General features: G+C 52.1%; 1 protein-coding gene and 1 pseudogene across 1 annotated transcript; one reads left to right on the forward strand and one right to left on the reverse strand.

The window, feature by feature from the left end:
• The first annotated feature begins 55 nt into the window (after positions 1-55).
• Positions 56-176, forward strand: LOC118606863 (annotated as a pseudogene).
• Positions 177-2,642: 2,466 nt separating this feature from the next.
• On the reverse strand, positions 2,643-9,060 carry SRM (spermidine synthase). Its single transcript, XM_016149389.2, has 8 exons — positions 8,794-9,060; positions 8,107-8,227; positions 7,548-7,640; positions 6,560-6,713; positions 5,884-5,967; positions 5,657-5,802; positions 5,437-5,559; positions 2,643-5,322 (listed from the first exon to the last, which is right to left on the reverse strand). Exons 1-8 carry the CDS (start codon positions 8,958-8,960, stop codon positions 5,302-5,304), a joined length of 909 nt encoding a protein of 302 aa, XP_016004875.1. The 5' UTR covers positions 8,961-9,060; the 3' UTR covers positions 2,643-5,301.
• Between the last annotated feature and the right edge of the window lie 4,714 nt (positions 9,061-13,774).

Here is a 13,774-nt window from a genome sequence, read left to right on the forward strand (position 1 = left end):
TAAAACACATGAGTCCACACGGATGGGACTATGGGCGAGTCGGCAGCATTGATATTTTGGCAGCCGGACGCCACCTTGAACGTGCCCGATCCTGTCTGATCTCGGAAGCTAAGCAGGGTTGGGCCTGGTTAGTACTAGGATGGGAGACCACCTAGGAAGACCAGGTGCTGTAGGCGATAAAAAAATGGTTATGATATTTTGGAAGCTGAAAAAACAGATGGGTAGGTGGAAATGACTCTCTAGAAAGCAAGTCCAAGTTGGCAGTGGGACCTGAATTAGCCTGGGAATTGGCAGCACCACCTCCTTCTGGAAGCATTAAGAAGCCAGCCAGGTCCTATTTGCCATCCCTTGACTCCAGCGGAAATGTGGAGACTGATTCTTAAAGTGAATTGCAAGAGAAGATCCAGCTGAGTGTGAGACAGGGAGGCAGATAACTGCAGCATTAAGCAAGTAGATTGGGTGCCGAGAGCCTCAGTTTCCCTCCTGACCCAGCTCCTAGGGTCTAGCAGCCGTCCAGGCTTCTCCCCCTTCTCCAGGAAGTGTGACCAGCCTAAGAGGAAAGACCTAAAGATGCTGACATTGAAGGTTCGACAAGGGTTCATTGATGAGCCTCAGTCATGTGCTCGGAGCTTCCCGTTACCTTTTAAGTCCCAACACATGAGAGAAAAATCAAGGGCTACTGAGGAAAACCTCAAACTTGAGAGAGGAAGATCAACCAATTGACCAACCAAAAAAATCAACCAATTGACCGAAGAATATAGACACAAAGCAAGGAGAAGTAAAGGTCCCAAACCAAAACAAAACGATCATTAATGTCTTCAGAAGAAAAAGAGAGGCAAGAACAGAATACTATTTAAAAAGAGCATTTGGAGGACAAAAAATAGTTAGGGGGAATAAAAAGTAGGATAGAAATGAAAAACTCAATAAAATGTTTGACAAATAAGATTGAAGAAAGCGTTCAGAGAATAGAATAATAATAATAATAATAATAATAATAATAATGTAAAATACTAAATATAAGAAAATGAGAAGCTCTGTACAGTTTGTCAAAGATCAAGTAACAGGAATTCCAGAAAAAAAAAAGAAAACAGAGGAGAGAAAATTGTAAACAAAATAATGCAAGAAAATTTCCCAGGACCAAAGAGAACACGAGTTTACTGATTGAAAGTGTCCCCTTGACTTGGATGGGAGATCACCTAGGAAGGCCAGGTGCTATAGGAATAAAATATAAAAACAAAAAAAATAAGGGATTGTAAGCTGACAAGGTCCTTGCAATCTGTGAGGTCAGCCAAGGGTTGCCTCGCTTAAAAAAAAGAAAAAGTGTCCCCTTGAATACCCAGGACGAACGATGAAAATAGAACTTTACACATCGTGTTTCAGAACACTGGAGAGAGACATTACATTCTATAAACTCCAAGAGACAGAGAGAGGGGAGGAGAGAGGAAACAGTGAATCACACACAAAGGAGCTCTCTCGAAATGACACTGGAAACTAGCAGCCACCTCCAGGATGGCCCCCAGCGTTTTCCGCCCTGGGGTGGTCATGCCCTTCTGTAGGCTCTTGTCCCATACCGAATGCTAATGGGTAGGATATAGCTGAAATGGTGGTGTATTACCGTGTGGTGAGGCCATACAAGACCTTGTAGCATCTGCCTGGCTCTGTCTTGAATCGCTTGCTCTGGGGAAAGCCAGCTGCCATCTATAAGGACACTCAATGTCCCTGTGGAGAGGTCCACAGTGGACGGCACTGAGGCCTCCTGAACAGAGCTGCCAGTGGAATTTGCTAGTCATGTGAGTGAGCCTTCTTGGAAGCCCCTCCATCTCCAGTTAGGGCTTTGCAACCGTGACCAACAGCTTTACTGCAAACTTATAAATGACTCTAAGCTGAACTGACAGAAGAGACATGCTTATTTGTGTTTCGGTCTGCTCGGTTTGGGCCTCATTTTAGACAGCAATAGATAACTAATAAAAATGGAAAAGAGCAAATCTCATAGAATTCAATACCCATCTGAATTCTATACCCATCAATCAGGAATGAAGCTGGACTAAAGACATTTTCACACGTGTCAGATTTTTAAAAATTTGCACCCATTGTCCCCTTTCTCAGAAAGCTACTATAAAATATGCTCCACCAAAACAAGGGAGTAAGCCAAGAAACAGGAAGACCTAGGGTTCAAGATGTAAGAGTTCTAATAGGAAGCTTATTAAATGTGGTTAGAAGGCTCTGGACAGATTCTTCAGGATGATGAAAATGACTGAACACCTGTAGAGTCCAAGGATCTTTAAAAAAAAAATTTTTTTTAGTAATTGTTTTTTCTTAAATGAAAGTGTTATGTACTTTATAAATCATTTACATAAAGAAATGCATATTGTGTGTATTAATATTTCCTGTTATTGAATATCCCATTAAATATAATCATGAATTAATTATAAATTATAATGGGTCTAAGAAAAATACTACGCTCTCATACTCACAAGTTATTTGATTAACATATCGTTCAGACTTTCAGGAAGTGTGTTGCATTCACAAATCTTAAGAGCTTTAGATAACTGCTAAAAAATTTGAGGCTAAATTAGTGATAAAGTCATTGGAAATTAAACAAACAGAAAAATCCCCCCCAAAAAACAGGGAAAAGGAAGCTGTGCAGGAGATTAAAAGTTATGTTTTACTCTTTGCCTCAATTGTGAACGGTATTGATGCAGCTGCAATATTGAGCTAACCGAGATTGTCATTTAACTGTTGACAGTGTGGGGGGCGGAGGGGCAGGAAAGAAAAAAAAAAGCTAAATCCTCGTCTTCTCTAGTGGAAAATCAACAGATTAAAACTAAAGCATGTTATTTAGAGACATGAAGGCAAATACCAAAATAACCAGCTAAGAAAGGTAAAGTGGCTGCCTCCAGGGAGAAGATGATGCGGGCCCAGGGATCTGTTATTTTCCTTCTAACAACCCACGTGGATTTGGATCCTTAGACCGGGGGTGTGGCTAAATTTGATAAATAACTAAACTTTAAATAGGATTCACTTCATTCTCCATGCGACAAACAGTGGCTGTTGCGGGCCCTCCCCACGATTTCTGGGACTTGGGGGACTGGATCATGTCCTCACCGAACACCCTGCCTCTGCTCCAGTAGGCTAGTCTGTGCCTGGATCATGTCCACCCAGACGCGGGGTTCAGTGATAGCCCTTAACGTACGAGGGGAGTACGACAGTTAAGGGGTGGATGTGTGTGCAGGAACCTTTAGTGAAAGTTGGAGAAGTGCAAGGGATTCACACTGCAGGCCACTTCCAGGTCAGGCATCGTTTCCTAAATTGCCCCGGCTACTTCTGCAGTACGGGCTTTCCTCTCCTTCCTCTGCCCCAAGAGGCCATTCTGATTTTCAGCAGCTCAGTGAGCACCACATGGCACGTGCGTCTTAACGGAGCCTGTGACAGGTGAGGACCGGTGCTCTCATTTTACAGATGGGGTAAGCAAGTCAGAAGCTGTGAGTGGCTTGAGTCAGCGGAGTTGAGATTTGACCCATGTCACGTCCTCTAAGCTGGAATGCTCCCTTCCCTTGTCCACCTTCCCTGCCAGCAGCATTTTCGGGGGGCCCTCAGGCTGAACGTCCTGGAGCTTGGGCAGTAAGATGGCTTGCGGGAAGGAGAGCTGGGCAGATGGCCCTGCTGGGAGCCCAGGGTGCTTGGGCTGAGCTGCAGATGCAGGGAGGGCTAGCAGAGTGGGCTCTTGGGAGTGCCCGGTGAGTCCTCCCTAGCATGTCACGTGATCTTCCTTTGCTTTATAGGGTTTAATGGTATCTTCCGCACAGGCGGTTGTGAAGGCTAAAGAACTAAGCCACGTGGTGAGTCAGCGCTCCACAACTCGCCATTGCTAGTCTTCCTTTGATGCTGACATCGCAGCTCAGACAAGTCCAGACTTCACCTGGCCTCCCTGGGAGGACACTGAATCCTAGGACGGAGTTGAAGATTGTCCTGGGATTGGGGGTGAAATGGGGAGGTCACCTTGTGGTCAGACCTGCCAACCAAGGTACGATGCCAGGTGCTGAGACCGGTGAGTTCATGTGGGTGCATGAAGCCCGGAGGGCGTCAGTGACCTGGAGTCACTCAAGGAGGTGGCTGCACGGCTGCATGCTTGTTCCTCACCCCGCCCCCATGAAGACTCCAGTCCCAGCACCTGCTGAATGGGGTCCAAGGTGGCTGCCCGGGTGAGGGCTGGAGCCACCCGCTTATCCCCCTTCCTGCCCCCAGGTCTCGCAGATTGATGCGTCCTCTGGCAGTACCTCTGCCCAGGCTGTGGATAAAGGGGTTGGTGACGCCAGATTTCCAAGGAGCAGGGGGCTGTTCTGCGGATCCCGAGATGGGAGTCGGTAGAGGCCCCCCCTCTGACCCTCCACCCCATACCCTGCGGTGGGGGCTCCCCTTTCTCCGCCATTCTGCCCCAGGCTTTGGGAGCAGCGAGGGGCCTGGTGCACAGGCTGTTCAGCACCATGGAGAGGGGACGGTCCTGTGCCATGGAGTCCTGGCATGGCCACCCACACCTGCTTTCTCAACTTTCCAACACTTAGGGGGAACTTCTTGGAATTTACCAGAGACAAGATCTGAACCTAGGTCTGAATGCTGAGCCAGTCAGAACGCCTAACAGGCCCAACCAGACCCACACCAAGCTCCCGCCAGGCCCGCAGGCTCACCGCCGGCGTCACCCGCTACAATCCTCAAAAGTTTCTGTGAGCACCGCAGGGCAGCCGGGCCACGGTCTTGTCAACCCCACAGCCCCTGACCTAGGGGTGTCACCCCCGATTGGTGGAGCTTGGTGACATGACTAAGGCAGATTTGGATTAGGACAGATTTGGGTCCAGTTTGATGACTGCTGTGTCTCTTGGTGCCAGAGGACAAGGGGCCAGTCCAAGGTTACGCAGGGAGGGCCCAGACATGGAGCAAACACTTGGAGCTTAGAGCCTGGCATGCCAGAGTGAGTGCCCGAAACTGGCTGAGGCAGTCCCTGCCTGGGCCCATTCAGAGGCTGGGGACACACGATGCGGAACTTTGTTATAAATACACGTGTTTGGGGAGTGAGGGGCACAAGGCGGAGACGGTGCTGTACACAGCTGGTGTAGGCTTAGAGGCCGAATGCCACAGAGAGAGACGCGGACGGGCCGCCCGGCGGGGCAGGCCGGGCGGCATCCGGGGGCCTGTAACACTTGGTTGGTGGGTGTGCCGGCGGGGGTCTGGTCCAGGGCTCCCTGGCCCGAGGTCCTGGGCTCCCTGGCCCGAGGTCCTGGGCGGCGTCAGCGGTGGCACCTGGGCTCAGCTCACATCATTCAGGGCCTGGTGGGAACATGAAGCCTCGTCAGGAGGGCGCCGGGTCGAGCGGGGGTGGCGAGGCGGCCCGTCCGGGAGTCCTGGGTCCCCGGCCCGGCCTGCACCGCCAGGGCGGCTCACCTTACGGGCAAACTCGGGCAGGACGAAGGCGGCGCGGTGCACGTCGGAGTTGTAGTATCTCAGCTGCATCTGCTCGACCTGCTTCTGCGTCAGCTGCTGCACGGGCTCCAGGAAGTTGGTGTTCTGGAGTGGGGGGCGGGGGGCGGGGGCCATCAGGGGCATGCTCTCCTGTGCACCTCTGCCCCCTCCCACCCCCGGGACAGGACAGCTGGAAGCTCACCGGGTTTTTGCTGCACAGCATGAAGCCGATCTGGCCGCTGGGGTAGGTCGGGATGGTGCAGTAGGCGTAGCCCACCACGGGGAAGAGCGACCTGCAGAAGTGCTGCATGTCCTTGATGAGGTCCAGGTGCAGCCACTGGCACTCGCCTGGGGGGGAGGCAGCAACATCACTGGCGTGACAGACCTGCCCCAGCCCGCCTGCCTCTCCCAGCTGCCTGAGGCGCTCACCCTGGCAGCAAAGGATGCCGTCCTCCTTGAGGGCCGTCTTCATGAGCTGGTAATAGGACTCCTTGAAGAGGCTCTCGGCAGGGCCTGTGGGGCGCGAGACGAAGGACACATGCTGGCTCAGACCTCCTGAGCCTGGCCTGGGGGGCCAAGGGCCACCGTCACCCACACAGCGACCCACATAGCTGAGCTGGGACTTGAATCCAGGTCTGTAGGATTCAGAAACCAAACACGAAGAGGGTGCTTGAGGGGTACAGGGATCCACTGCCCTGGTATCTGAGGGCTCCACACTTGAACCCCATTTCCAGGGGATTCTCATTGGTACTGCACTGGGGGGCTTCTGCATCCTGGGACTTGGTTTCAAAGGAGAACCCATCTCCGCCCTGAGGCTGGACTGTCGAAAGCAGAGAGGAGGCTGGAGAGGAAATTGAGGCCTCAGAGTGGGCCAAGGCCAGAGCCCTACTCTCCTCCGCGTCCCCGCCTGTGACCTTCGGGCAGTGGCCTAGTTCCCCTACGCTGCTGAGCCATGTTTGAGGGGGGAGGTGGCAGCAGGGAAGGAAAAAGTGCTGCGCTAGTTCCGGGGGCCCCTCTGTTCTCTACGCGGAAACTCGGGTGCAGCAGGCGAGGCTGGCCCCTGAACTGGCAGCTGCCGGGGGCGCCGGGCCCACCCCTCGCTTACCCATGGGGTCCGAGGAGTCAGTGATGATAACATCGAAGGCATCCCGGTTCTGTTTCATGAACTCAAAACCGTCGCCCACGTGGAGGGTCAGCTTTGAGCTGGAGTAGCCAATGGCCATGCCTGGCAGGAACTTCTTGGAGACTTGAATGACATCCTGGGGAGGGAACAGGCTGGGTCACAGGGGCTGGGGGCCCTGGAGCCAGATGGAGTCAAGTGGGACTCGGGGCCGTCCTTTTCAAAGCCCGGTCACCCTGGGCCAGCCATTCATTTTTGGGGAACTCCAGTTTCCACATCTGTAAAATGGGGAGCACTCCGGGACCTTCCTCAACTTCTCCTGGAGGGCTGGCTCCGGCCTGCTGCTCAGCCGAATGTCCGCCATTCCTGTGCCCTCTCCCAAGACCAAACCACACCAACTTAGTGGCTTTCTCGCTCCTTCAGAGGGCAGCAAGTCCAGTCTCCACCCGGAGAACCAGTCCCTGCCTCCACGTGGCCAGCTGCTTCTCATTCAGGCCTCAGCTCAAACCTACCTCCCGGGGGGCTGCCCTGACCGCTCCCCATTCTTTAGCTCTCGCCTGCCTTTCATGCCTTTATCAGATCACCTTTGATGTCTCTTGCTATCTAAACTATCAGCTCCAACGGGGACTGGATCTGCCTATTCACCACTGTACCCAGCACTTAAGGCAATGGCTGCCGCATAGTAGGTGCTCATTAAAGACATGCTATGTGTCAAGGGCAGATGCCCTAGCAGTTGGAATGTCCCTGGGCCTTGCTTTCAAAACCCGCACTCAGTCTTACTAAGAACTAGCATCAATGGCACACCTACTAGGTGCCAGGCCCGCTCGCTATTGCCCTAATGGATCCTCCCGACATGTTTTTGAGATGAAGAAACAGTCTATAAATACTAAGCGACTCGCCCAAAGGTACACAGACAGCCAATTCGGTGAACGAGTACTTGAACCCAGACCCCATCCCTGACCTGGGCACTCACCTCGTCAATCTCACACTGGACCACAGACTCCACAGAGGAATGCTTCACCACCTCCCGCAGGACACCCCCGTCCCCGCCCCCGATGATCAGCACCTGGGAGGAGGACGGACAGTCAGGAGGGGGGCCCAGCCCCCGCCCCACCAAACAGCCTTGGTCAGGCCTCAGGGGCCCGGGCCTGCACTGGGCGGACGCACTCACAGATCCCGCGGTGAGGGTACGCGTCTCAGCCCCTCTGGTCACTCCATTCTCTACTCTCAGAAATGCTTTCCTGCCTCAGAAACCTGGCTACTAGAGGGGTCCCCCTTTCCCAGAAACTCCTCTTTAAGCTTTGGGCCTCAGCCAGAACTGTTTGCTCCGTAAAGACTGCGTCAGCCCCCACCCCTGCGAAGTGGGCCGCTCCCCCACTGTCCTTGCTGGCACTTTCTCTGACAACCCTTCAGGAAGCACCTAGGCTGAGTAATGGGCACATCCGGGGGCCTCCAGCACTGTCCCGTGGGACGCTGAGGGATGGCTTTCCTATCACTGGGCCTGAGGCTGAATCTTGGTGGGAGCCAGGTACCTTGCGTGGGTTGGGGTGGCTGCAGAGGGGCAGGTTGGCTATCATCTCCTGGTAGGAGAACTCGTCCCTCTCCGTGCACTGGATGACACCGTCCAACACCAGCACATTGCCGTAGCTCTTACTGTGGGGCAAGAGTGACAATCAGGGACCTAGGTCCCCTGGGGTGGAGGCAACGTGCTGCCACTCATCCTGGGTGAGAAGAATCTCCCCCAACCTTAGAAGGGACCCCAGAGGTGAGTACTCGGGGTGACACATGGCAAGCGAGGATCGGAGGTTGGGGTTAGACCCGGGGTCCGACTCTGACGTATCCCTGACTGACACGTGGAGCTCCGCGCGTCGGATCGGGTCGGTGAGGACTCCGGCTCTTTCCCTGTCGAAAAGGACCGCCCGAAACACGGGCCCCCAGCCCAGGGGACGGGATGCAGGGTGGGGAGGGGTCAGAGGAAGCACACGGGCCTAGTTCACGAGAACTTCTGACAGTTCTGCAGGGGAAAGGGCGGGCAGAGATGGCTCGGGGACGTCAGAGGTAAAGGGCGCAAGACAGGGGTCTGGGAGAAAGAGGGTGGGCTGGGCCGAGATCAGGGCAGAAGTCCCGGCTGGTTCGCGTGGGGGTGGGCAGCAGGTGGTCTGGGCTGCGAGCCGTCGCAGGAGTCCGGGGACGCGCGGCGGGCCAGAGGTGGTACCTACCTGCGGAAGACAAGGATATCCTGGTACCGCGAACGCTGATGGTGTAGCAGCTGCTCCACCTGCAGCGACAGGGCCTGGCCCGGCCACAGGCCGCACGTCTCGCGGAACCAGCCCTCGCAGATGGCAGCAGGGCCAGAGGCGGAGGGACCGTCGGGGCCAGGCTCCATGGCGGGCGGGCAGCGCGGGTCGCGGACCCGAGACTGAAGGCCGCGCGGAGCCGCAGCACAACGGGACCAGCTCCGCCAGCCGCCCGCACCGCAACCTAACCCGGCCGGAGGGGCGGGGCCTGTTGGTAGGGGCGGGACCCAAGCTCTCCAATGATGACACGTGGCAAATTGACGGCCCCGCCCCCACAGGCTCTCCGAGCGCGCTGATTGGTCACTGATCCGCAGCTCGGATCCCAGTGGCTGTGGTGGGACGTCTGTAGGTGGCAGCAGGGTAGGGAGGCCAGCTACGAAGGGCCACGTGGGGCCGGGGCCGGGCTGTCGGGGTCGGGCCGCCGGGCGGGGTGGGCCGGCGGAAGGGGTCTGGGGAGCTCATCCGGCCCCGCGCCGGCCGGGGCTGTGCAGCCCCCGGGCCCCTGCCCCCTTCCTGGGGTCCGGGAGGCACCGAGGGCCGTGTCCTGACGCAGACGGCGCGAGAGGGTGCCGGATTTGGGAGGGGAAACTTGAGCTGACATTTCGGTTCCGCGCGGTTTCCCCTGCTGGGACAGCCAGCGTGAGCCCTCGCGCTGGAGAAGTGGGAGCCGGCGGCTACATTGTCAGGCAGAGTTACGTTGTTTCGCAGGAGTAGTAGAGTAGAATGTATCTCTCGCCAGCGTCCCCCAATTTGGCTCCCTTGTGGACTTAAACTGAGTGTGTAGTTTGTCGGGACGCTCGGAAGGTTTTTATTTATTTGAAAAGATCGTCGCGGCCTTGCGACTTGAGCTCGATTTGTGAATTTTCTCTTTGATTCTCTGAGCCATGAGCGTATGGCTGCTGAATAAGAGAATTCTTTTCTAAACGAGTTTCTAAATTTACCAGCTGTGTCCCGGAAGAGGCCAACACATGCATATTCAGCACCAAAAAGACTGGCACGCAGTGTTTTTTTTTTTTTGACTAACCGGGCCTTGCTCCTTGAAGGGTGGGTGGGAATGTGCTTTCTGTTTTTATGAAAATGTCAAGGAACTTCTCAGAATCACATTAAGCATGCTAATTACCAAATATTAAATGCTAATTGCTCTACAAGCTAGTTCTTTGCATGCCAAGGAAGGGAGAGGAAACTGGTGTAAGTTACTGGTGACATAATGACAGAGATTTTTTTGACTTATGTTTTGCAGCCTCCACTTGGATATGGGAAGCATGTTCCCTATTAACCCAAATGAATAACACAATAGTGTTTATATGTTAGTGCAAGCCTCAAGCCTTACAGCGATAATGTGCTGGTTGACTTTAGACTCTTTTTAAAGGGAGGTGAGACAAGGCAGTTAAAGATTGCTAGGACATGGATCCCTTGGAACTGTTACAAGACCTGAGGTCATGCAGAAAGGGATCGCACAGCAGATAAGACAGTCAACCAACATGTCCAGTTACTACAGGCTTCACTGGCTCCAGCCCTGTCCTTGGATCATGGTGTTCACATCACAGACTGTACTTCCTCCATCAAGACATTTACACTTCTGAGTTGTGACTGCTTGTTCACTTCTGTGTACCCTGAGCCAGACTCTAAACTCCTCCATGTGACAAGTGATGGTGTGTGTAGCTGGCAGCATTGGATAAGAGGCTGAGCGAATATAGGAGACCAGGACACTGGTCCACGCACCTTATGGAACCGGCTGTCTTGGCTTTCTTCTGGGTGCTGCACAGCTGAGCCCAGACAGGAGCCCTTGCCTTCCTGGGACACTGCATGGGGGGACCGTGGAGGATCAAGTCCATCCCATCCCTCTTGCAAGTTGAACAAAGAAAGCTGCTCCAGCATGTGTATCCTCAAGTGAGGACCATAAATGACCCCTTTTGCCCTCCTATAGAGGAGGTAAAACTGTCACCTCTGCCTCAAGCACGAATAATAGCAAATGAGACTTCTATGCTTGTGTGTATAGCAATAGTGCAAACCGCCCAAGTTCAATGAAAATAATGGCCTTGAATAAATTTCAGGCAAAAAAAAAAAAAGTTTCCATATGTACAAGGCCATGAGCCCAGAAATGCCGCCTGACTTCAGATCACAAGAAGGAAAAACTGTAGTTTTGCCAGAAATATCCATCATTACACTGCCCAGTTAAACTCAGAACCGATATGGAAAATCAGGCTGGAGAAAACCAGGGTAAAGCATAAATGCTTCACCGAATTCGCATTTAGAATTCAGTTGTACCATACGATCCAGCAATCCCTCTACTGGGTATTTTACCCCAAAGACTGGAAAACATATATCTGAAAAAGTATTTGCACACTGATGTTCATAGCAGCATTATTTACAGTGGCCAGGACATGGAAGCAACCAAAGTATCCTACAATAGATGATTGGATAAAGATGCGGTATATATATATAATGGAATATCACTCAGCTATAAGAAGAGATGAAATACTGCCATTTGTGACAATATGGTAGGATCTCGAGATAATCATGCTAAGCAAAATAAGCCAGACAGAAAAAGGTGAAAGCCACATGATACCACTTATATGTGGATATAAACCTAAAAGTAACAAACAAACAGGACAGAGACTCATGGACATGGACAATAGACTAGTGGTTACCAGAGAGAAGTGGGGAAGTAAATGAGGTAAAAGGGGTCAAATATGCGGTGACAGAAATCTATGGGCGTGAACATCAGTGCAAAATACACATGACTTACTGTTGAATTGTATGCTTGAAACTTACTGGATTTCGTTAACCAATGTCGCCATAATAATAAAAAAAATCAGTTGTAAAGCATTACTGTCTAGTGGGTCAACTTCTCTGATCTCCTATTATTAACCGGGAAGCAGGGAGAGGTAGGCAAAGGGCTATTGTCCAAGGCAACGGGCTGCCATAGGGTATGTGTGTCTGTCCCTGGACAGACTTTTTGCCAGTTAGCACTTGACAGTCATTTTTAAAGCATTGTGTTCAGCTAGGCAGATAGCTGTGGTTATGAGCGGGATGATTTTGGTCAGTTCGTGGTGCTGCTTGGTTGAAAATACTCATGGCAAGCTGCCCAAGGCACCACCGCAAACAGCAGTGTGCCTTCCTGAGCAAAGAGCCTTTCTGCTCATAAATCCTCCCCACCTCCAACCTCGCAGGCCCCACCAGGTCCCTCTCCCCAGAGTGCAGGCCCAGTCACGGCCTCCGTGGTCTAGAATCACTGAGCAGCTCCCCACTGACACCCAGCCCCCACCACGTGCAGCTCCAGTGAAATTCCCCAGACACTCCAAGGCCCTTGTCTCCACCCCACGGCTCAGTCCTCCTGGACTTCAGGGTCCCATGGACCAGGAAAATTTCAAAAACACATCTGGTGACAGACGCCGGGTTGCCAACTTTTTGTTTTGCAAGAGAGGACACTGAAGAAGACCTCAACGCCTACTGTCTGTGGTCCCCATCTTTTTAAAAAAAACGCAAACACTGCCACAAAGACAAAGCTAGCGCGGATAATCTCCAGATAGAGGACAAGGCATCCTGTTAGCTCCACGAGGAACTTAGTACGTTGTCCTGCTTGTTCTCATTTCGCCTCTGGACAGCAGGAAGCCCGGTGCAGCCGGGTGTGGGGCGACAGAAGCGCTTGTTCAGACCAGGTCCTTGGGCACCCGCCCCCCGCCCCCAATCAGGCAAGTTTGGGGTGGAACCTGGGCTTCGGCCTAAGCAGCTCCCCGCTGGTCTCTATCGAGGGCCCACATTTTGAGTAGCACTGAATCTGAGGAGCTCTGGACTTCTTCCCTTACTCTTCAAGGTCCAACCCAATGCAACCTTTCATGAAACCTCCTCAGGCCATCGCACTAGAAAATCATTTCTCACTGAGACTCTGCCATTTTTTGTGCCTCAATGTCTGTGCTTTCCAAACTCTGGAACGGAACTCTGGATTTTTACCTGGGCACGCGGACACTATCACTTTGCTGTGGCCACGTGACCAAGTTCTGGCCGATGGGAAGTAGAAATAGGCAGTATCCTTTTAAAGGGAGACTGGGTGCCGTCTCCTCCCTTCCCTCCCGCTGGCTGGCATGAGAATGCAATGGGTGGAGCTTGGGCAGGTACTTGGGCAGGCCCATGAGGCGGAAGCCCTATGTTCGAGTTGAGGATGGTAGAGAAACAAACAGAAGCCAGAGTCAGGACTGCGAGTTGCCGCACTAGCTCTGGCAGACTATATTTACAGAAGAGAGAGGAAACCTCTGTTTTGTTAAACCATTGACAGTCTGGCTTTTCTGTCAGCTTCAACCGTTCTAGTCCTAGGAATTATGAACCCAGCCCGTTCTGGGGTCAGGCTGCTTGCGGGGCTGCTCCGCAGCTGTGCGCCCACGGGAGTGATGTCTGATTTGGCCTGGACGCCCACAGAGTACGGCACTGTCAGCCCGCTCATCATCTGCGGGAAACATTTCCAAGAAAATAGGTTCCTTGTTTAAGTATTTGTGAAAACACAGAATAATGGCATTATTCTGTGTTTTCTTGATTTAATAGCTCATCTCAGGGTGAAAATCGAATGGAATTTTAAAGAAATAATCAGAGATTGGATTGCAAATTTACATGAGAAATTCAAAGCTGCAGTAAGAAATGTACAAAATTGGAAACCTAAATGGTTAATAATGGAGGTTGATTAAAATCAACCTTTAAAGGTGAAAAACAAGAGAAATATAAATCCAAGTTTGTAAATTAACTATACACACACACATATATACAGTGAAATATGTGATTTAATTCTATTATTTTATACACATATATACACACAATTACATATTACACAGAAATGTTGAAAATTATCTCCATGAGCTAAGATTACAGATGATTTTTCTTTGTGTTTTTCTGTTTTCCTCTTTTTTCTACA

Source organism: Rousettus aegyptiacus, unplaced genomic scaffold (genome assembly GCF_014176215.1).
Source record: "Rousettus aegyptiacus isolate mRouAeg1 unplaced genomic scaffold, mRouAeg1.p scaffold_m13_p_1, whole genome shotgun sequence".
Taxonomy (NCBI): domain Eukaryota; kingdom Metazoa; phylum Chordata; class Mammalia; order Chiroptera; family Pteropodidae; genus Rousettus; species Rousettus aegyptiacus.